General features: G+C 40.2%; 1 protein-coding gene and 1 long non-coding RNA gene across 5 annotated transcripts in view; one reads left to right on the top strand and one right to left on the bottom strand.

Annotated features, from left to right (window-relative positions):
* Nucleotides 1-21,127, top strand: part of LOC119501437 — a 152,858-nt gene that overhangs the window by 49,787 nt on the left and 81,944 nt on the right. The gene's annotated exons all lie outside the window — the stretch shown is intronic.
* The window catches only part of grin2ca (glutamate receptor, ionotropic, N-methyl D-aspartate 2Ca), an 88,863-nt gene that overhangs the window by 44,434 nt on the left and 23,302 nt on the right, over nucleotides 1-21,127 (bottom strand). The window contains exon 2 of one of the 2 annotated variants that reach the window (XM_037791772.1): nucleotides 15,943-16,393. In XM_037791772.1, the coding sequence (XP_037647700.1) occupies nucleotides 15,943-16,377 (435 nt within the window). In that variant the 5' untranslated portion in view covers nucleotides 16,378-16,393. The remainder of the gene's footprint in view (nucleotides 1-15,942; nucleotides 16,394-21,127) is intronic. The other variant, XM_037791773.1, reaches the window with a different exon arrangement.

Below are 21,127 nucleotides of genomic sequence, written 5' to 3'. Positions count from 1 at the left end.
AACACTTTGGGTGTAAAGTGAAAAAGCTTGAGCTCCGACTTGTAGTTTCTACAATCAGTTGTCAAATGACAAAACGCCTGCTGTGACATCACTGATCAGGGTGCGGCCAAAAGGTGCCTGAACGATTCCAAGAGGAAACGGCGCAGCAGCAGTTTTTTTGCCTGTGATTTAGTATTGAGTTACCCTTTAAAGGTGCTCTCTGTAACATTTTAAAATCAATGAATCACCATCGAAACGAAAAGACGAGAAAACCTGGCAGGTGTACTTTACTTTGCCTTTGTATTACATTTTCATTTGGTGGGAAAATTTGCTGAATTCCTTCAGGCACAAAGACTTAAAACATTAATGAAAATATAGTTGTTTTTCCAGCTTATACAAAGCTTGAAGAGGTTCTGGTGGAATGAGTGGAATGGCTGGAATTTTGCTTTCATTCACAAAGGGTAGTTCGCTTATTCAAAGGTGGTTTCTTTAACATCAAGTTAGTAAAAAGTAAAGGTGTTAAATGCCAGATAAACAGAAAAAAAATATATATATTATTCCTTTATGCTAATGAATGATATCTAACTTTTTAACAAACCATCAGCAAAACTTATAGGTCATCTGTGACTATGCTTAACCTTTTTTTTTCAGACCATAAAGATGGTGATGAGGATAACATCAAAGGGATTTTTCATAACCTGGCAACCCAAAGGTTTTAATAATTCTTTGTGACTGATCTATAAACCATTAATAAAGCCAAAAATTACAAATTATTAACACTCATTAAAGGGTATATTAACAATTGTTGCTGAAATACTACCTAATACTAGATAAAACGTTGTAACTAATGGCCAGTACAGCACTTATTAAGATTCTGCCATTCATTGAAACTCCCTTAGAGTGGTGCTATCCTTCTCTAGAAACGAGTTGCAGAACATCCACACCAAAATCAACTTATTTAAAATATAATATGCAGGAATTAAAAAAAACAAAAACAATATATAGACTAATACAAAAATAATCTCTCTCAATCATCACTTATGCCTCATTAGAAATGTGTGATGGTATCTGTATCTGCAGTAACCCGGCAGCCCTCTGCCTGGATTTTCTCTTTTCTTCTTATTTTACTGTGTTCGGGACGTTTCTGGGCTTCAGCAAAGAGCCTCTGGGGCCCATGTAGGGGTGTAACCCCCAGCCAATAACGGCACGCAGGGTGTGCATCCCTTTAAGGTCATCAAATGTCACCGCTTTGTCACGCCCCTCGGCTTCTGATTCCGAGGCACAAGTTCCCCCCTTTAGCTTTGCTAGATTAAAAAAAGTGGCCGTATTGCACGTAAGAGAACAGGTTGTTTTTTTCTACGTGCATATGCTGCAGTGTTGCCGCTGCTCCTGTTTCTCCTATGCTGTGTGCTGAGTGCTGCTATCAACGGTGTGTCTCTTTGAGTTTGACCGAGAACAGCGCTGAACCACAGCGGACAGGATGAAACTTGTCCTTCAACAACTCAGCACCTTCCTGCATGGTTGTACGCAGTTGTGGGTGTGTTTATTTTTTGCTTTAGAAACGAACTGCTGTGATCAATCAGAACAATCAGAAAATACCCAGGGCTGTCAATCGATTAAAATGTCTAATCGCGATTAATCACATATTTGTATCTGTTCGAAATGTACCTTAAAGGGAGATTTGTCAAGTATTTAATACTCTTATCAACATGGGAGTGGACAGATATGCTTGCTTTATGCAAATGTATGTATATATTCATTATTGGAAATAAATTTATAGCACAAAACAGTGACAAATATTGTTCAGAAACCCTCACAGGTACTGCATTTAGCATAAAACAATATGCTCAAATCATAACATGGCAAACTCAAGTCCAACACGCAACAACAGCTGATAGTGTGTCAGTGTGCTGACTTGACTATGACTTGCCCCAAACTGCATGTGATTATCATAAAGTGGGCATGTCTGTAAAGGGGAGACTCGTGGGTAACATTTCAGGTCAAGCCATTTTTTTCTCACCAAAATTTAGCGTTATTTAACCTCCTTTGCAATAAGCTACTATGACATAGTTGGTACCAATGGATGCATAGATTTTTATAGTTGTGTATGATATCAGTATTTTCCCTCTAGCTTTAAAAGTGACAACCCACTACAACCTACAAATGCAAGTCGCATTAATGCGTTAAAGAAATTAGTGGCGTTAAAACAAATTTGCATTAACGTGTTACTATCCCGTTAACTTTGACAGCCTTAAAAATCACTTTTCATTTCTCAGATTCACAGCTGTTCTCTTTAACGCCGCTCCCTCTCCTCATTCATTCTATAGCTCGCTCAACTGTCACTGCTCTCTCTCTCCCACGCTCGCTCGTTGAGCCGACTTTGAATGCCGTGTGTTTACAAACGGCAACAGACAAATGCAACATGTTATACCTTTAACAGAGTTTTTATTAATTCATCAAGTGCAGACTAAAAAAATACATAATGAATGACTTATAATGGTAGGAGACTATACTGACCTTTACTTATGGGTTCCTCAGTCTTATAAGCAGTGAGAAACCCATAAGCAAATGTAGATTTATAGAATGTAGAATTATAAGTGTTAATATAAACCAGGCCAGTAGCAGTGGGTCTCATCTCTTCAAAGTAATTAAACCGAGGTATTACAATTAATGTGACAATGATGGATTGATGCGCCTCTACATGATGAGCCATTAGTTTCAACAGAGATTATTGATTCTGCAGCAGATTCCAATTACTGTTCCTCATCTTTACTGTTGCTCTGCGAAACAAACATCATCATTAAACTGTGAATCATTTGTATGTGAGGTTATGTCATGTAAATGGGGTTTATTATCCTTTTACGACTTTTAAAACAACATTTTCTAGCCTCTGATTTCTCTAAAGTAGAACTTTATGTTTTGACTCGGGTTGTAAAAGCTCTTTCTTTTCCTCCGTCGAGCTGGTAGGTAGGTGGCCCCCTCCTGACCTTCTCCCTCTCTGGGGAGAAACCACTCCACCCTGAGCGCCGGGCTCTCGGAGCTCAGGATTGGAAGGGTCAGGTATCCTGAGACTGCAAACAGGCCTGTGATCTTATTCAGCCTGTCTCCTTTGCTGTCCTTGAAAGAAGTTCAGCGGTCTTGTGATGTATGAGCATCTTACGATTTCAGACGTCACGGCTAAATCCACTGACTTTGTGCCTCCGACTGTAAAGCGCTCACGCCCCTGGAAATATTTTCTTTTTCTGTTGCCTCGTTTCACTTGTCACTGCCCTTGTTTGCTCACACTTCTCTTCTTGGATCCTCAAACAGTGAGGAAGCCATATATGAGAGGTTTTTCATGCATAGTTTTTGATCTACAATTTATTTATGAGTGGATAGAGAAGTTGCCCACAATATGGGAATTGTACCTGAACGTACAACCATTATGAATGCAAAGAAGAGATAATATTAGGGCTGTCAAAGTCAATACGTTAATAACGCGTTAACACAAAATTGTTTTAACGACACTAATTCCTTTAATGCATTAACGCAACTTGCGATTTTTAGGTTGTAGCGGGCTCAGTTTTAAAGCTAGAGTGAAGATACTGGTATCATATGAATCTAGAAAACCTAAGGAATCCATTGGTACTGGTATTGCCATTTTCAAAGGGGTCACTTGACCTTATGTGAATGAAAATGTGTCCAATGGGTACCCACGAGTCTCCCTTTTACAGACATGCCCACTATGATAATCACATGCAGTTTTTGGCAAGTCATAGTCAAGTCAGCACACTGACACACTGACAGCTGTCAGCATGGTTGAGTTTGCCATGTTATGATTTGAGTATATATTTATGCTAAATGCAGTACCTGTGAATATCTAGATAATATTTGTCATTGTTTTGTGTTAATTGATTTCCAATAATAAATATATACATACATTTGCTTAAAGACAGCATATTTATCCACTTACATGTTGATAAGAGTATTAAATACTTGACAAATCTCCCTTTAAGGTACATTTTGAACGGATGGAAATGTGTAATTAATTTGTGATTAATCACAGTTAACTATGGACAATCATGCGATTAAATATTTTAATCAATTGACAGCCCTAGATAATATATTATAACAAGACTGTAACTGTGTCAGTGGTTATGACATATAATAATATGGCAACTATTTCATGTACTTCGTTAAATTAAAACCCAAAACTCATAAGTTTCCTTTAAAACGCCTGCTCTCATACGTTACTGATTACTGTAATATTCATATAAATGAAATACGGTCATCAGCGTCTTTACCAGGAATTGGTTTCAGCTCAGCTCAGTTTAAGGGACCTGCTGTGGACTAAGATGGATTAGACTGCAGTGGAGGCCGGCTGGCTGCATACATCCACGCTGGCTGCAGGGATCTTATGCAGGGTAGTCACGGAGGAGCTTGAGGAAGATCGTATAAATCTACTCATTTTCTCCTTCCCCTCACTGTCCCACAGCAAATCTGTCAGCGTTATTGCCTCATTCCTGCGCTGCCTGTTCCTGCAGCTGCGACGGTTCACAATCAAGCTTGTTTCCCCGACAGGTGCTAAGTTGTCAAAGTGTGCATGTGCAGGTGTGTGTATTTATGCCTGGGTTTCGGTATGCCTTGTACATAGTTACTAGCCCGAGGCTCTGTCAGAGTAAAGCCCCCTGCAAACTACAATCTCAACAGCTCAATTAGCAGAAAGCAGACTGATAGCGCAGTCCAAATGAGCCTGGGGCATTACCACAGGCTCAGCTGCAGCTCAAAGCATCAAGTCACGACCGCCCTGTCAGCGTGCAGAGCATGTGCAGTAATGTCCGAGGCATATGGCGGAATGAAATGAAACAGTCACAGTCGGTTACACAGAATGTAATATGAATTCCCCGCCAGTACCTTTCTAGGAGCCAAATGCAGACTAAAGAGTCTAGTAGGATGTGTTATCCAACCACATGTTAAGGCAAACATGTTTATACCCATTCCAACCAGCCGCTCTTGAAAGTGGGGCTAAAAGCCTGCCATCATAGCTCCTATTGGCTGCATCCCACATCTTCCCTGAAGCCTCCCCAAGAAATCTGTGTCTTTGTAGTCTCAACATGGTGAATCGGACAAATGCTGAAGTCACCAAACTCTTAGCGGCTAGAACTCTTGTTTAGATTACGTTCACACTAAGTCAGCTAAAGGTGTTTATCTATTTTGGCCTTCCATATATAATTTAGGCCTTTGCACACCAAGTCCGTATTTTTCATCCAAAGTTGTTGTACAGTTGAAAATATGCTGTGCTGGCATGTCGGGTCAATCACGTTTACACACCGACTCTTTCGTCCATCATCCGTCAAAAGCCAAAAGACAGTTACTGTATTTGACCTCTCAGAGCCACCGTCAGTGCAATTGTCATCTGATAAACTGGGTCCTGTCTAGAAGGTAACCCACAAATTGCAAAATCTGATCTGAAATCTGCAAAGAAATTTACAAAAACTCTTGCGAGACCCGCTGCCCGATGGCTTATCCTCACCTCAACTATTCAAGATCAATGCCTAACCTTAACCATCTTGCAAGAGTTCCCCCAACTCACGGGTTACCTTCTAGACAGGACCGATAAACGTGATGCACGTATCCCAGCACAAAGCACGTTACGATAAAGAAATGAAAGAATACAGAGATGCGACTTTAAAGATAGATTGTGGAAGATGATTGCAAAACAGCTTGGATTAGGGGATGATCGCAAAACAAAGGATGTAGGGAAGATTAGACAGTAGTGATTGTGCTCTAGACAGCTAAACGATGGTTTCTTGCTAATGTCATTAATTTTTCCCCCCGTCTGGGACTAGCACTATCCATTATTTAATCTCATATTGCAGATTTTCACAACAAAGAGAATAATAAAACGCATCAGACTCCATGTGTGATTAAATTAAAGTGATTAAAAAAACAAGTGTTCAAAGGCCTTAAACGTGAGGATAATGCAAATTTTTCAAACCCATTTGACTGATGAATTCAATAATAGGTTTTCTGTTCAGATGTCATGTCCAGCCGGCTCTTTACAGTTGGCCAGTAGAAACAATTATGGTTATCTGTCTTTAGTCTCTGATCTGTCAGGATCTGTAGTTACTATATAGTTTTAAATATTTTCCTCGACTCCACTTTAAACCCCTGAAGGACACCCTGAAAGGTGATTTGTACAGTATGTCCAGGTGGGACAAGTTAATAACATTTTCTATTAGGTATAATGTAATTCAACATCACAATAGATACTGAAACCACAATAATACGGAAATCCTCTTAATCCAAAATTGCCATGAATCTAATAAAACCAGAGATATTAGAGAGACTGGAGAAACGATAAAGTAAAATCTCCACTGGTTGATAAATCTCCATCATCTCACGATAGATATGATCATATTGCCCAATACTATGTTTTACATTATGACTGGGGTAAATGTAAATGGATATCACCAATGACTCTGTTCAGCCAGTAAGCTTCCACAGTGTTGTCCACAGAAGCTCGCAGTAATAGTCTACAGTCCCAAAGAAGATTACAGCCATTGAGTGGAAAGCTTAGCTTCTCAAGGCTGAGATTACATTCACAAGGGTAAAATATACACAAGAAGAACTCATATCTGTTTACCAACACAGATGCAGAAACTCCGTCAGTCTACATAGTCAACTTTCACTTTTTAACCCCTTTAACATTTAGTCAAGCGTGTTGTGCTCAAATCTTCCAGTTGAATGAATGCAGCCAGAAGATTAGTTTTTAGATGCTTTGAAACAGAGTTGGAGTTAAATGAGAGTGTAAAGCGGTGATTATCTCTGAACCACAGCTGGTTATACATCACTGAAACCAATACAGGACCAATACACAAACAGCGGAGTTAACCTGCTCTACAACAGTCCGGTAACACTTTATTTTACAGGTCCCCAAATTTCATGGTAATTAGGTGATAATTAGCAAGTAACCTATACTTTTCTTTGGAATTACTGCCATTACCCCATATTTACATCAAATTATTATAAACATTATTCAATAATTATATGCTAAAATAGCATATAATGGTTAAAATAGGGCCCTTAGGCTTGAGAAGTGGCTGTGCGGTGCTCTTCATCGGAGGTGGAAAACCAAAAGTAATAGAAGACACTTCCGATCAGGAACAAATCTCACCGTTGTGTGACTTATTGTTTACACAAATGTAACCTGGTAATGTAATGATTCAGGGAGTTTTTTTAAGAAATCTCAAATAAGTTATTTGCTAATTATTATCTATTTATCAGCAGACATGGAAATAAAGCATATCAATTCACTTTGTATTCTTTTCCTGGAAATGTATTAAATAAATTACCAGCTATTGGGGAAATAGCGGAATATAATTATTAAATAATGTTTATAATAAAGTAAATTGTGAGGTAAATATTGGGGTAATTTGGCAGTAATTCCAAAGAACCTTCAAATAGGTTACTTGCTAATTATCACCTAAGTACCATGAAATTTGCGGACCTGTAAAATGAAGTGTTACCAACAGTCTCACTGGATAGCTGAAGGTTATTTGAATGACCCAGGTGAGGGATTCCTATTGATAGAAGTGGCGTGCATCCAAAAATCTAAAGGAAACAAGAGATTGGTGCCATGATTAAATGATGTATTGCGGTGAATGTGTTGTGGCAGTGAGTGAAATTAGATCTGAAGATATGGAACACAATGTGGTGTTCGGTTCCTCTGGTCCTCTCTCTCTCTCTCTCTCTCTCTGTCCTTCTATAAAGAGGGACTTCTGGCCACGGCTCTTTGCTGCGACATATGTCTGCCTCCGCCGCGCAGCAGGAAATGCCCTGGCGTCGCCTTCCTGTGCTGCTGACGTCACACAGGAACAGACACACAACTCCCTGGCCATTTTCCACTCAAAAACCAACATTATGACACTGTCTATATGGTGTGGAGCAAAAATGAAATAATATGCAAATAAGCATGGAGGTGTCTGCATTTGAGTCAAGAAAATTAAGTCAGTTTTAGTTCTCTGAGGTAATAATTGAAATATCTCACAAAATCAAATCAAAGAAGTTTATCAGTTTTAACTTACTTTTTCTTACAATATACACTCATAGTAACTAAAGCATTAATAGACTTTGTTATAGTCATGTTTCGGCACTCGCAGCACTTGGTTAGGTGAGGACTTCTTTCACTCGAAACTACACAAAATCGATGATTGCCCCCGTACAGTACTCGCTGATATATAATTCATCTTGTCACGATATACCACATTACCCCGCCTGACATCTGAGTTATAGTTACACTGCATATACATATGTACTGCCTCTCTGCTCCCCTCCGGCTGCTTTGTATTAATGCTCTGTGTCATTCTAGACAGGTTACACTGTAACTGTGCCAGTGGTTTTAAAATGCAGCAGGTGGAGGTGGAGGACGAGACGAGCGAGTTCAGGACGTAGCGAAGGCAGACAGCGAAAAAAAAGAACTGCTCTACTTTTGAGAAAAGCCTCGGGCTCATGTTCCTGCTAAGACAATCAGAGTTGTGCTCGTGTCTGACTTACATTTTGTCCACTTTACAACGCTGTGGCTCCAAGGATGTGATCTGTCAGACCGCACAATGAATGCTTCAAAGGATGCTTTAAATTTTAGGTCAGGATATTGAACTAAATACATAATGAGAGAAGAAGTTGATTCTGTTATGGAATTAAAACACCCATTTTTAGTGTGTAAATACTTCTGAAGGAGATCACTTCATGTATTTATTTGTTCAGAGATTTGATTGAAAACTTTTTCCAACCATACTATCACAAAACTAGGAAGGATTTTCAGTTAAAACTACACCTCTTTGTCTAACTGAGATGCTTTGTCATCACCCTAATGATCTATTTTGGTGTCCCTTTTTCATGCTGCAGGTGGTGATGAATCAAAACTTTAAAGTCAGTTCCAGCACTTTCAGCCTCTGTAATATAAACAAAATCTCTCTCTTATGTTACCCAAATAGTTTTAGATGCCTAAACCTAGCCAATTGTTAATCATAGACATTGCAGGTTAGGAAACGCTAGGTCGTTTTGGAGAGCTGTGACAAACTACATTCACCGGCCACTTTATTAGGTACACCTTGCTAGTACCGGGTGGTCTTCTGCTGCTGTAGCCCATCTGCTTCAAGGTTCGACGTGTTGTGCGTTCAGAGATGGTATTCTGCATACCTTGGTTGTAACGAGTGGTTATTTGAGTTACTGTTGCCTTTCTATCATCTCGAACCACTCTGCCCATTCTCCTCTGACCTCTGACATCAACAAGGCATTTTCGTCCACACAACTGCCGCTCACTGGATATTTTCTCTTGTTCGGACCATTCTCTGTAAACCCTAGAGATGGTTGTGCGTGAAAATCCCAGTAGATCAGCAGTTTTTGAAATACTCAGACCAGCCCGTCTGGCACCAACAACCATGCCACGTTCAAAGTCACTTAAATCCCCTTTCTTCCCCATTCTGATGCTCGGTTTGAACTTCAGCAAGTCGTCTTCGCCACGTCTAGATGCCTAAATGCATTGAGTTGCTGCCATGTGATTGGCTGATTAGCTTTTTGTGTTAATAAGCAATTGAACAGGTGTGCCTAATAAAGTGGCCGGTGAGTGTATCTATTCTGTCGTTTAGATTGGAGGACTTGTTGGAGCTCTGTGCTTATTGTGTCCTGGCAAAGAAGCAGCCGTATTTTAGTTTCTAAACCAGGTGCAGGTCCAGCTTTCTTTGGGCTTCACTAACATATCAGTCATTTCTGTCAGCCATGATTAACGCTATTGATTTATCCACTGTTTGCACATTGATCAGGCCTGTAGGAACTGATTGATCTGCTGGCAATAGTGATGTATGTAGCTTCGATTTTCTGTCCATGTGAAATTGACATATGGCTGCAAGGGTTCTAACTCTATAGATGCATAAATACATAATATTCTTAGTGGGGTGAACTTTGCTTCATACTTCCAGTCTTCTTCTTATCATTAGATCCTTCTGAACTTTTGCTCGTCGTTATTTCCTTTCTTTTCTTCATTGGGATAGAAAACGGAGAGGATAACTCTGATGCTGCCGATCAACAAACTAAAATGTCCCGAGGACAGGAATCAGTTTATCACCTAATTTTACGCTGTCACTTTCAGAAAGATCAAACCCTCGGCTCTCAGAGATATACATGAAAAATGAATGAGCTCCATTGCCTTGTTGACTACCTTTGACAGCGTCCCATAAATCAATCGACGGGGCGGCATCACTGATTGTTTAGAAGAAGACTCAAAGAGGGTTGGAACAAACGCATCTCTGTGTACCTGGTACGCAGCTGTCATGTGCACGTTGTTACATCAATATGTATAAATGACCAATTATAGCATAAATAGGTGACTATTGGTGTTATCTTAATACATTGTGACATAAATATTGACTGGAGACAAATAATTTTGCTGACAGTACTCATGTCACATTTTGAGTAATAGAATGACCAATAGAATAAATTTATGCTTCAAACCTTAACTTTAAATCTCATTTTGAAAAAATTATTCTTTGCGTTAGTACTTGGTAGGCCATTGTTTTCCATTTGTAAAACCCTGGACTTCCGCCATCTGGATTCTGTGATATGCTCCACTATAATTACTGTAGATAAACTGATCCCAGAGGTATAGTGCCACTACTTCAGCTCTCTTGGCGTGATGTTATCTACAGTAGTCCCTAGGATGTTTGGCAATAATGCTGACAGACCCCTCTCTCTACCTCCCTACAGCCTGCTATTGGCAGCCCTTTTCCAACTGAAGCAGCATGTTGCTTGTAAAGTGGGCTCAGCAATCTTAAAACTTCTACATGGTATATTTATTTATACGCAGTATTAATCATATATGTATTTTTCCCATTAAATCTGAAATGCCTGAATTCATGTGACTTATATCCACATTTAAGTGTTTGTGGTTGGAGACGTTAACTAATATGTTTTCGGGTTGTCCGTCCAAACAAACGTGATATCTCAGGAACGCCTTGAGGAAATTCCTTCAAATTTGGCATAAACGTCCGCTTGGAGTCAAGGATGAACTGATTAGAATATCATGGTCAAATGTCACTGTGATCTCACAGAAAAACACATTTTAGGTCATAACTCAAGAATTCTTATGCTAATTATGGCAACTTCACTGGGGCTGGGCAATATATCAATATAATAGCAATATAATCCTACATTTTGGATATCAAAATATTGTGATATGGCATAAATGTTGTCTTTTCCTGGTTTAAAGGCTGCATTACAGTAAAGTGATGTCATTTTATAATATTACCAGACTGTTCTTGCTGTTCTATTATTTGCCTTTACCCACTTAATCATTGTATCCACATTACTGATCATTATTTATCAAAAATCTCATTGTGTAAATATTTTGTAAAAACACCAGTAGTCAACCCTACAATATCGTCGCAATATCAATATTGAGGTATTTGGTTTCTCCATATCGCCTACCCCTACTTCACACAAATGTCTAATCTGATAAAATGATAAAGTGATGATATTTTGGACAGACATGGATGGAAACTGCAACTTGACTGGTTGGCGGAGGCACACAACCGTTTTGCAGTAATTCTAGTTTGATTATTAAACTTTGCAATGTTTTATCCCATTAAATACAAACTGTGTAAGCTTAAGCTGCACTAGTACTGATCATTTACCCAAAACATACCCTTAGATATTGGACATAAGACTACATTTACATCACATTAATTTGTCAGACATTTTTTTCCACACAGAAAATTCGGACCATTTGGGGTTCAGTGTTTTGTTCAATGACATTTTGACATTTTTCAGGAGAAGGATGGAGATTGAAATGTCCAATCAACAGAGCTGAAGCCACCTCTGATTGTATTTACTTCATTTTTTTAAAGGAACATTATAGTCACATGGTAAGGTCTTAGAAAAGCCTTTCATGTTGGGATGTTGCAATGACTTTGCTTGAGAGAATTTTGCTTCAGTTCAACAAACTTTCAAATTCACATAAGCCTTCCCCACATTATCCATGTTTGCTTATTGTTTGCCTGGATTTTCCAACATAACGCTTTACTGCAGCTCGAGTGAGCTTTGAAAATAGACCTACCGTATTACTATGCAGCAGTAACATAACGTTCATCTACCATAAAACACCTCTCTCAAACAAGTTTTGAGCTTATGCAGTTTGATGGCTGTCCTGAAAGATGGGAAAATGGTCATCAGCATTCTAAATTTAAAACACATATAGTTAAAGGAACAAAATATGCAAAACCACATATGGAACATTGACTGCATGGGGGCCCAAGACCATGGGAAATTATTTGCCTAAAAAGTATGAAATGATCAGGTTAGGCAGGGAGGTGTACGTGTCAATCAGAGGCCTGGTGGGTAGCAGGAGATTACATTTGCTTTCTGGGGCTGTCTACATTAATAATGCATGCACTCACTGTTCTGTAAGGCACCTTTAATGCATTCACTACACAGCATATATTAATGGTCTAAACATCCGTCACTGGCTAATTACTGATGAAAAGCAGTCTTTAATTTCAACAGCTGTCAGCCTAGCCATTACGCTCACTTCTTGTTACACGTGTTTATTTAGTAATTTACTATGATTGAGTTGCTGCTGCTGTCCTCAAGTTAGAATAGTTAATAGGGCAAATGAGCAGCAGGAGGCGCTAACTGCTGAGTGACATCTCTTTTATTACCCTGGAGAAGACATGCTGATGGCAATGATCAGCCATGTTTTCTGAAATGGATGCAACTGACAGGGGAGTTGTCTATAAACCCTTATGAATTAAGGGAATTACTGGAGACTTACTATTGTCTCATTGTTTCTCAAAAAATAGAAAATAAATTGAGGAAATTTCCTCTGCACTTTATGAATTAGATCATTTCCAGATGGTCCTTTTGTTTGATTAATGTCTTCAAAGCGCATCATGTAGCATTTAATAATTCATCATTATTAATGTGCAAAGTTTACTTTGCTCTAAATCTTTAAAAGATCATCTTTGTCGCAGGGCTTCAAACTGTATTTTGCTCCATGTTATGTTGTTTTGTGATGCCGAGCTCTGTGTCGTCTTCTGCAGAAGACGCTGAAATGTCACCAGAAAAAAAGCCATTCTGAAAGGATTATAGTTGGTCTCTGTGGCTGAGACTATTGTGGTGGGTGATCATGCTCCAATAGATGGATCATTGCTGCTAAACCTTCCAGCTTCAACTCTAAAGGCAGTTTAATGACTCGTAGGTGTGACAAGCATCTCTCGAGCTGTTAACCTCACCTGAGAGTTATGGCTGCATACAGTACTAATATAGTACTGATAATGATTCAACAGTCTTTCGAGGCCACAGATTATAATTTATATAGTGACCAACTAAAACTTGACCTCACTGTATCAGTTAGAATGAACAGGAATTTGAGGGATTCATGTTTTATGTCTGACCTTGACAAAGTTTCCCAATTAATTTCCTGCTTCTTGAACCTAGCACAACTATAATGCATTCCTGAGCACATTGGTATTTCTGATATTTATTAATCATTAAGTCATTTATTGCGGCTTTCCATCTATCTAATGCTGATTATGGCTGATGTAATTAGCACTCAGATTGCTGTACGTGTGGGCTTCTGTGTGATTATTTGACTGCTCCCAAGAAAATAAATCTGTACCTTGAGTGGAATTGAGATTAAAACGATTCCATTTTTGCTTTTGAGGCGTTGTAATTACCACCGACTCTGCTCCAGGCTATTTCAGCTGATTGATTGAATATCTAAAATATTGACTAATCCGTCCAACTTTAGTCAAAGTGTGGAGCACCTGGCCAAAAACGAAATCTGAAAATCAAAGTCAAATGACATACATTTTCTGTTGTGATGTGTTCCTCTGCCATGATCCTGGCAACTTATCTCATAGTCCGCCAGATGATTTATTAAGGCTGCTCTGTTCAGGATTTTTGTAGCCAATCACCAATCGCTGGAAGCAGTATCGGCCAATACGATCACAGATCACAGGCCCTATTTGAAACCTTCTATTTATCGTATATTTATTTAACTATTCTTAACATTATTGTGTGTTAAGTAGGGCTGTCAATCCATTAAAATTTTGAATCACGATTAATTGCAAATTAATCAACTTTTTTTCTGATCAAAATGTACCTTAAAGGGAGATTTGTCAAGTATTTAATACACATATCAACATGGGAGTGGACAAATACGCTTGCTTTATGCAAATATATGTATTTATTTATTATTGGAAATCAATTAACACAAAACAATGACACATATTGTCCCGAAAGCATCACAGGTACTACATTTAGCATAAAAAATATGCTCAAATCATAACATGGTAAACTGCAGCCCAACAGGCAACAACAGCTGTCAGTGTGTCAGTGTGCTGACTTGACTATGACTTGCCCCAAACTGCATGTGATTATCATGCAGTGGGCATGTCTGTAAAGGGGAGACTCGTGGGTCCCCACAGAACCCATTTTCATTCACATATCTGGAGGTCAGATGTCGAGGGACCCCTTTGAAAAGGGCCATGACATTGCCTGAGATCCTGCAGTACTGCTGTAAAGAAGACCCCTCATTACATCGGCTTTACTTTTTTACACTGAGCCAAACAAAGCTTGCATAATGCTGCCCTAGTTGTGTTTTTAGCATGCCGACGGGACGTGTAACACAACAGCATCAGCGTCATCTAGTGTGTGTGCGTGTAGTCCCGCCATGTTGGCTGTCCCTTTTACACAAACGTCCATTTGGCTCTTTTACTACCTCCGCTGCCGGCTTAGTGGCGGAGCAACAATGCCCCCCATTCTGTGTCTGTACCTTTTATACAGGACTGCGAGGTGGGATAATGGCGTAACATCCCCTCCTTGAACAGCCTCTGTGAAAGGAGCTTTAAAGACACAACTCACAACTCTGGTGAAGCCATTTTAGCGGTGCGTAGAGAAATTGTCTTGTGTGTTTTGCGTCATCTGATCGTCTCTTCTGATCAGCCTTTTTAGAAACCACGAACTATTTAAATTTATTTATTTAATTTATTTCCACCTTTACCAGCATTACATTAAAATACTGCTTAAATATTAATGCACTTTGAGCACAAAATTAAAGTATTTGTCAAAAACGTTTTGGCAGACAGTGTGGCTAATCAAAAAATTAATAAAATTGTTTTACACTGTGGGTGTATTTAATGTGGCTGCCGATATCCAGAGCTCAGGTATCGGTATTGGGACTGGAAAAGTCTGCATCTCTAGAGATATCTGAATACGTTTTGCAGTAGACTGTTCAAGACGAAGAGAGGGACTTGCTTCATCATGGATATGTGATTTATTAGTGTTTCTGCATACATGAAACAAAAGTCTCTCAGAATGATCTGTCTGGAGATATTATAACCTGCCTCTGTTGCTCCACACATGACTGCGTCTCCTAAAGCTCAGAATTTATAGCGGTAACAAAACCAGGATGATGGCGAGAAATGATGAAAAGCCATTGGCTTGCCCCCCGTTAGCGTATGAACTTGAAAGTCTATCATTTAGCCCATAACATTAGGAAAATGACGTACGATTTACAACCCAGATGTGGACTGTAGCTGGTGGCATCTCTACTGTTGCTGATAATCTGTATTCATCCTGTCATTTCTTGTGCTCATTACTTCATACAGCTTTCTGTTTAGCTGCAGTATCTTATGTGAGTTACTGACTATGAATGACATCATTAAGAAATTACATGGAGATTTAATCAGGCTCCTCAGAGTTACAAGTGGCCTTGTTTACCCAGAGTGCAATTTTTTGATTTAGACCACAATGCAGTCTGACGGCTTGAAATATAGCTTCAGGGCATAATTCATGCAAATGCAAGTGGTTGAAATGTGAATTAAATGGCTATAGTTCGATCACTTTCAAATTATATTCTACGACGGTCCCACAAATAAAGCCTCAGTCAGATTTACCGACCGTCCCTGACCCAGCCTCCATACTGACCTTGTATGGGAGGACGACAGCAGAGCCTCCGCTGATGCCCACAATGGGCACGGCCGTCTGAGTGGAAATGAAGTCCAAGATCTGCGCCACGGCCTCCGAGCCAACGTTGTCCTCGAACACCACTCCATGGACGCGGTTGGTGGAGAGGGTGTCGCAGATGCGGGTGAGCAGTGCCCGTGGGTTGGTGTTGTTGACCAGCACAGTGATGGGGTTCACCTCCAGAGGCAGGTCCATGAAGTTTTCCCGGCTTAACCGCCCCTTAATCTCTGACTGGTAGGCCGAGCCGCTGAACACCACCGCTACGTTCACAGAGGGCGTGGGAATCCCGAAGGGCCGGCCTGAACAGAAGGGGACGGTGCAGAACAGCAACAGCAGCAGCAGCAGCGGCGGCGGCCACCACGGGGAGACGCTCAAGCAGCCTAGACGAACGCCCATCTCAGTCACCTACTGCCTGGAGGAGGGGTCAGAGTGGAGGGAGGGGTCAGCAGAAGGATGGACATGTTAGAAATGCAGCACCAGTTGCTGCCTTTTTCTGAAATGTTGTGATAATACGTAATAATCCCTCCTGGCCGGGCAACCAAACTGCCTTTTGTTTAGAGTTGGCTTATTTTGATTAATGACCTTTTAGCTTCATCTCTGCTCAGTGTGCTGGTCTGCCTGCCATAACTAAGACAGTGTAAGAGCCCATTACCGGAGCCCAGAATAGTATTTTTAGAGTGTGTCAGCGTGCGACATGAGGCTGTGGCCAGGCTGTTGCGTCTTAGGGTGGCAGCTGCCACCCTGCTGCTGTTGTATTCAGCGGTCCAACCCAACAGATGGTGTCCAGTGTTTAATGCAACAAATGGAGAACAAGAGGATTTATCATTTTTCTCTCGTGACATTACTTTTCGAAGCTGTTGCTTAATTTTTTTCAGCGGTCCAAAGCATTCAAACTTAATCTGCCAAAAGGTCTGCAATGCTTGGGTTTGGCTATGCTGATTCATTGACATCTACAGTGTCATTATTATGACTTGTCAGTTGTTTGAGAAAGTTTTTCCTGTCTAGTTTTGAAACTGACATTTGAATTATTCAAACGGCAAAGGCTATATTTACAAAGGGATTGAAATCCCCAAGTTGGCCTTTTGCAAGAAATCCAAGCTCTTTGTGCAGCATTGCATCACTAATGGACTGGATTGCAACCAGTAACTCTTGGCCAAACTGTCTTAATTTCTTCCAAAACCCCTAATTGCTTTGCTTCCTGCCCTCTGGAAGGTAATGGAGGAGAAACACCATGGCAGAGCTCCGTGATGTCAAACCCTGTAGCGTTGGTTTAACATGCACATTGTAGCCAGACAGCGGTTTGTGTTGAGCTGTCAGGCAGACTTAGGCTCTTTGTCAAATCTGTCACAGTAGTGTCTGTGGCCCTGAGGGAGTGTTGCACACTGGTCCCCTGTCACAGAGATCTGATCCACCATGTGATGGAATCCCAGTGGGGTGAATATATTGTAATCCCTTGGTAATCCCTGCCAGGCGTCATGGCCTACGGCTTGATTGTAGTGTATAAACTTATCAAGAGATTTGGCTACTGCACGAGGCTCAGTGTAGCTTTGTGCCGCAGTTCTCCCCATGTTCTACTTCCTGTGTGGGGCTGAGCCATGAGCTCCCCTTAGAAAACACTGCAAGCAGGCAGATAAACAGGTGGGCTGGAGAGGAGCACTGACGCTTGGTTGGTGCATCTCTAGAATATTTATCATGTGATTGTCTATCCAGTCATGTCACTCCACTGAAATCCACATAAAAGACGTCACACGTGCGCAGGGGAGCTGTACATGCTATGTCCTACATGTGATTCTCCAGGTAGGCGCTGGCTCATAAATCATTTTATAAATTGATTAGTCCCCACCGTGAGAGGGCATCTGCCACATTCCTCTCAATGACATTCGCAATGTTTCAGCTGCGACAGCAGTGGAATAGTTTGGGGTTAATGTCTTTGATGGGGAGCTACGTACGTGGTCAAAATGCTTAAAAGCTCCGACCTCCCATGTGTTTAATCAAGGCGAGGAAACAGCTGAGGCAGATATATGAAGGTCGAATCCCGGGGTGGTGGATATAGAATTAAAGCAAACAGGGAATGAGTCATCAATAACTTTGTGACAAGGCTTTTTTTTATTGTCAACATACCTTCTAATACCAAGGAAATAACTACAGAGACCAACTTGGGAAACGAGGGTCATCCAATATAACTTATTTAAAAGGATAGTTTGGATTTTTTTAAAGTGGGGTTGCATGAGGTACTTATCTATAGTCGGTGTATTACTACAGTAGATGGTGGTCGGCACACCCCCAGTTTGGAGAAACAGACAGGAGTACCAGCACAGGAGCAAAGCAATGTACTGCTGTGGACCGGGGCAGCAGCAAAATGTATTTTAGAAAATCAATATCAGTGTACGCTACTGTATATTTAAGATATTTTCACCACTTTACCTCGCTTTCAGACAGCTCTTTCCGACTGTGAACTGAAGTCGTTATCTATGCTCTCTTCAAAGCTGCAAGACTCCATTGACGAAAACAGTAATTTCACCTCGCAGGACACGGGTGTTGCTGGTCCACCGCTGCCTTGATCGGTTTGTTCGGTTGTGTTATTGTGTGACTTTGGTGAATCAGAACTAACCCGTTAAAACACCTAAGTCACACAATAACACAACCAAACTAACCGATCGAGGCAGCAGTAGACCAGCAATTCCCATGTTATATGAGGTAAAATTAAAGTTTTTGTCTTGTGGCTTTGAAGAGAGCATAGATAATGGCTTTAGTTCCTCGTCGGAAATTGCTGTCTGACAGCAAGGTAAAGCTGTGAAAATATTTTAAATATAACGTATATATAAAGTGAAACTTTTTTTTTAGTTGGCTTTTTTTAGATTTTGTTGCTGCCCCCGTCCACAGCAGTACTCTGCTTTGCTCCTGTGCTGGTACTCCTGTCTTTTTTGCCAAAATTGGGGCGTGTCGACCGTCATCTATTGTAGTAATACACTGACTATAGATAAGTACCTCATACAACCCCACTTTAAAAAATCCAAACTATCCCTTTAAGATTTAGATTTTGAATAGTGCAGTCAGCTAAGCTTTGTCACGCAGCTGAATTGCAGATTTGCTGGGCCCTGACCCCTGAAACTAAAAGTCAGCAGAACCTGTAAACTGCACAGATATATATAAAGAGGCTTTTCATCTGCTTGGGCTAAATCCTCCAAAAAGTGTTCCTGTGTGTACAAGGGCTGGAGGCTTCACTCTGATGTTGGGGATCAAAAGTCACTGTGGAGGATGCATGACTCGGTGCATCCATCACGACACACAGTCTATTTGGCTCTGAAGCCTGGTTGTAACAGATACAAACTACATACTGTCGTCTGAGCTGTGAGCAAGGGACAGGTTGCCGTTTACGTCATGGCGCTGCTACAGACTGGATTCAGCATGAGTCACACTGTACCTGGTGATGGAGGGAGTGATATCATTTACTACCAAAGCCCTGTTATCCTTATGTTATATATAGACATGCTGGTACGACCCATTTCATGTACGCTTCTTACAAACGTACTCCATTTTTATGTAACAACATAATCGATCGAACACTTCCTAAACATGTAGTAGGGCTGCTCGATTATAGCAAAAATCTAAATTCTGATTACTTTGGTGCGCCACCTTCACCTCGGGCAATTCCAAGCAGACGTAGAGTTGGTCGCGGAGCACCACTACGGAGGATATACAACTGGCGAGTAGGGCTGCAACTAACAACTATTTTCATTGTCGATTAATTTGTCAATTATTTCTTGATTCATGGATTAGTTATTTGGTCTATAAAATGTCAGAAAATGGTGAAAAATGGCGATCTGTGTTTCATAAAGCCCAAGATGACGTCTTCAAATGTCTTGTTTTGTCCACAACTCAAAGATATTCAGTTTACTGTAAAGAAGCTAGAAAATATTCACATTTAAGAAGCTGGAATCAGAGAATTTTGACTTTTTTTTTTTTAAAAATGTACTTGAATCGCTCAATCAATTATTCAAATATTTGTATTATTTATTATTTATTTATATTTAAATTAATTTGCGGTAACACGTTATTATTGTGTTAAATTTGACAGCCCTAATATCAATTCAAGACATAGTTCATGATAGATTAACCTGCTATATTACAGATTTACAGAGATTTTTGGAGTTGTAAATTATTTTTTTCCAGTTTATCTGTAACAAATATAGCCATTCAAAAGATTGTCTTCTTCCTTTTTGTTGAACTGTATGCATCAGAAGCTTCAGTACATACAGTGTGTTCACTAATTGCAAACAGGGACCTTTCAGTTTTCTTTGGTGTTTTTTTCTTTCTGGGCCACTTCAGAGCTCTTTATCCCCCCTGTTGTATTTGATGAAGTGCCTAACAATACCAGTGAAAATGTGGAGTTATTGAATACTAACAGACTGATGTCTGTATGTTTCGTGTTCTGTACAAATAATGACAATGCTTCTATGTCACAAAGGTTGTTCAGTGGTTGCTATGATCACATACAGCTAGCATCATACATTATATGTAGGATTTCTAAAATTCAAACTGCTGGAGCTGCTCTCCCTGTTGGATTGGCAAATTATGTAGCTATAATTCCAGTGTTTAGATCATTTCAGTGTAATTATCACTTGCCTTAATCACGGAGGCACAACACTGAAAGTGGCTATTTCAACAGACACTTAACTGTAAAGATGCATTTTCAACATTTCAACATCTGGCTAGAATGTGTCTCCAACCACCTGCTCAGGTGATGAGCAATCACATAACAATCCATCTATAATCCTTTATGCAAGCATGTGCACTTTTACTGCAATTTTGACTTTGAATGGCCACCCTTGAAGTGGCTATTGTAAATATAGTATTAGTGTGTTTGTACTGAGAAACTCCTGTCTTAATGTTTAAAACTGTGAGAAGACAAATAAGGCAAATGGCACTAAATGAACAACATACATGACTTATTATGCCCCTTTTACACTGCACTGCAACTCTGAACTTATCTGGAGGAGCTGTATGTGAGAATGCAATCGAACAAATTGTTCAGACTGGACATGAAACTGACTTTACCCTGCCAACTCCCTTGTATAAAGTCCATGTAATGCCCAATTGAGCCCATGTGTGAATGGAGCCGCTCATTGTCTGGAGAATCCACGGC

The sequence above is a fragment of the Sebastes umbrosus genome, chromosome 14 (assembly GCF_015220745.1).
Source record: "Sebastes umbrosus isolate fSebUmb1 chromosome 14, fSebUmb1.pri, whole genome shotgun sequence".
NCBI lineage: Eukaryota > Metazoa > Chordata > Actinopteri > Perciformes > Sebastidae > Sebastes > Sebastes umbrosus.
The sequence above is the reverse complement of the archived record's forward strand: the minus strand, read 5'-3'. Positions and strand labels throughout refer to the sequence as shown.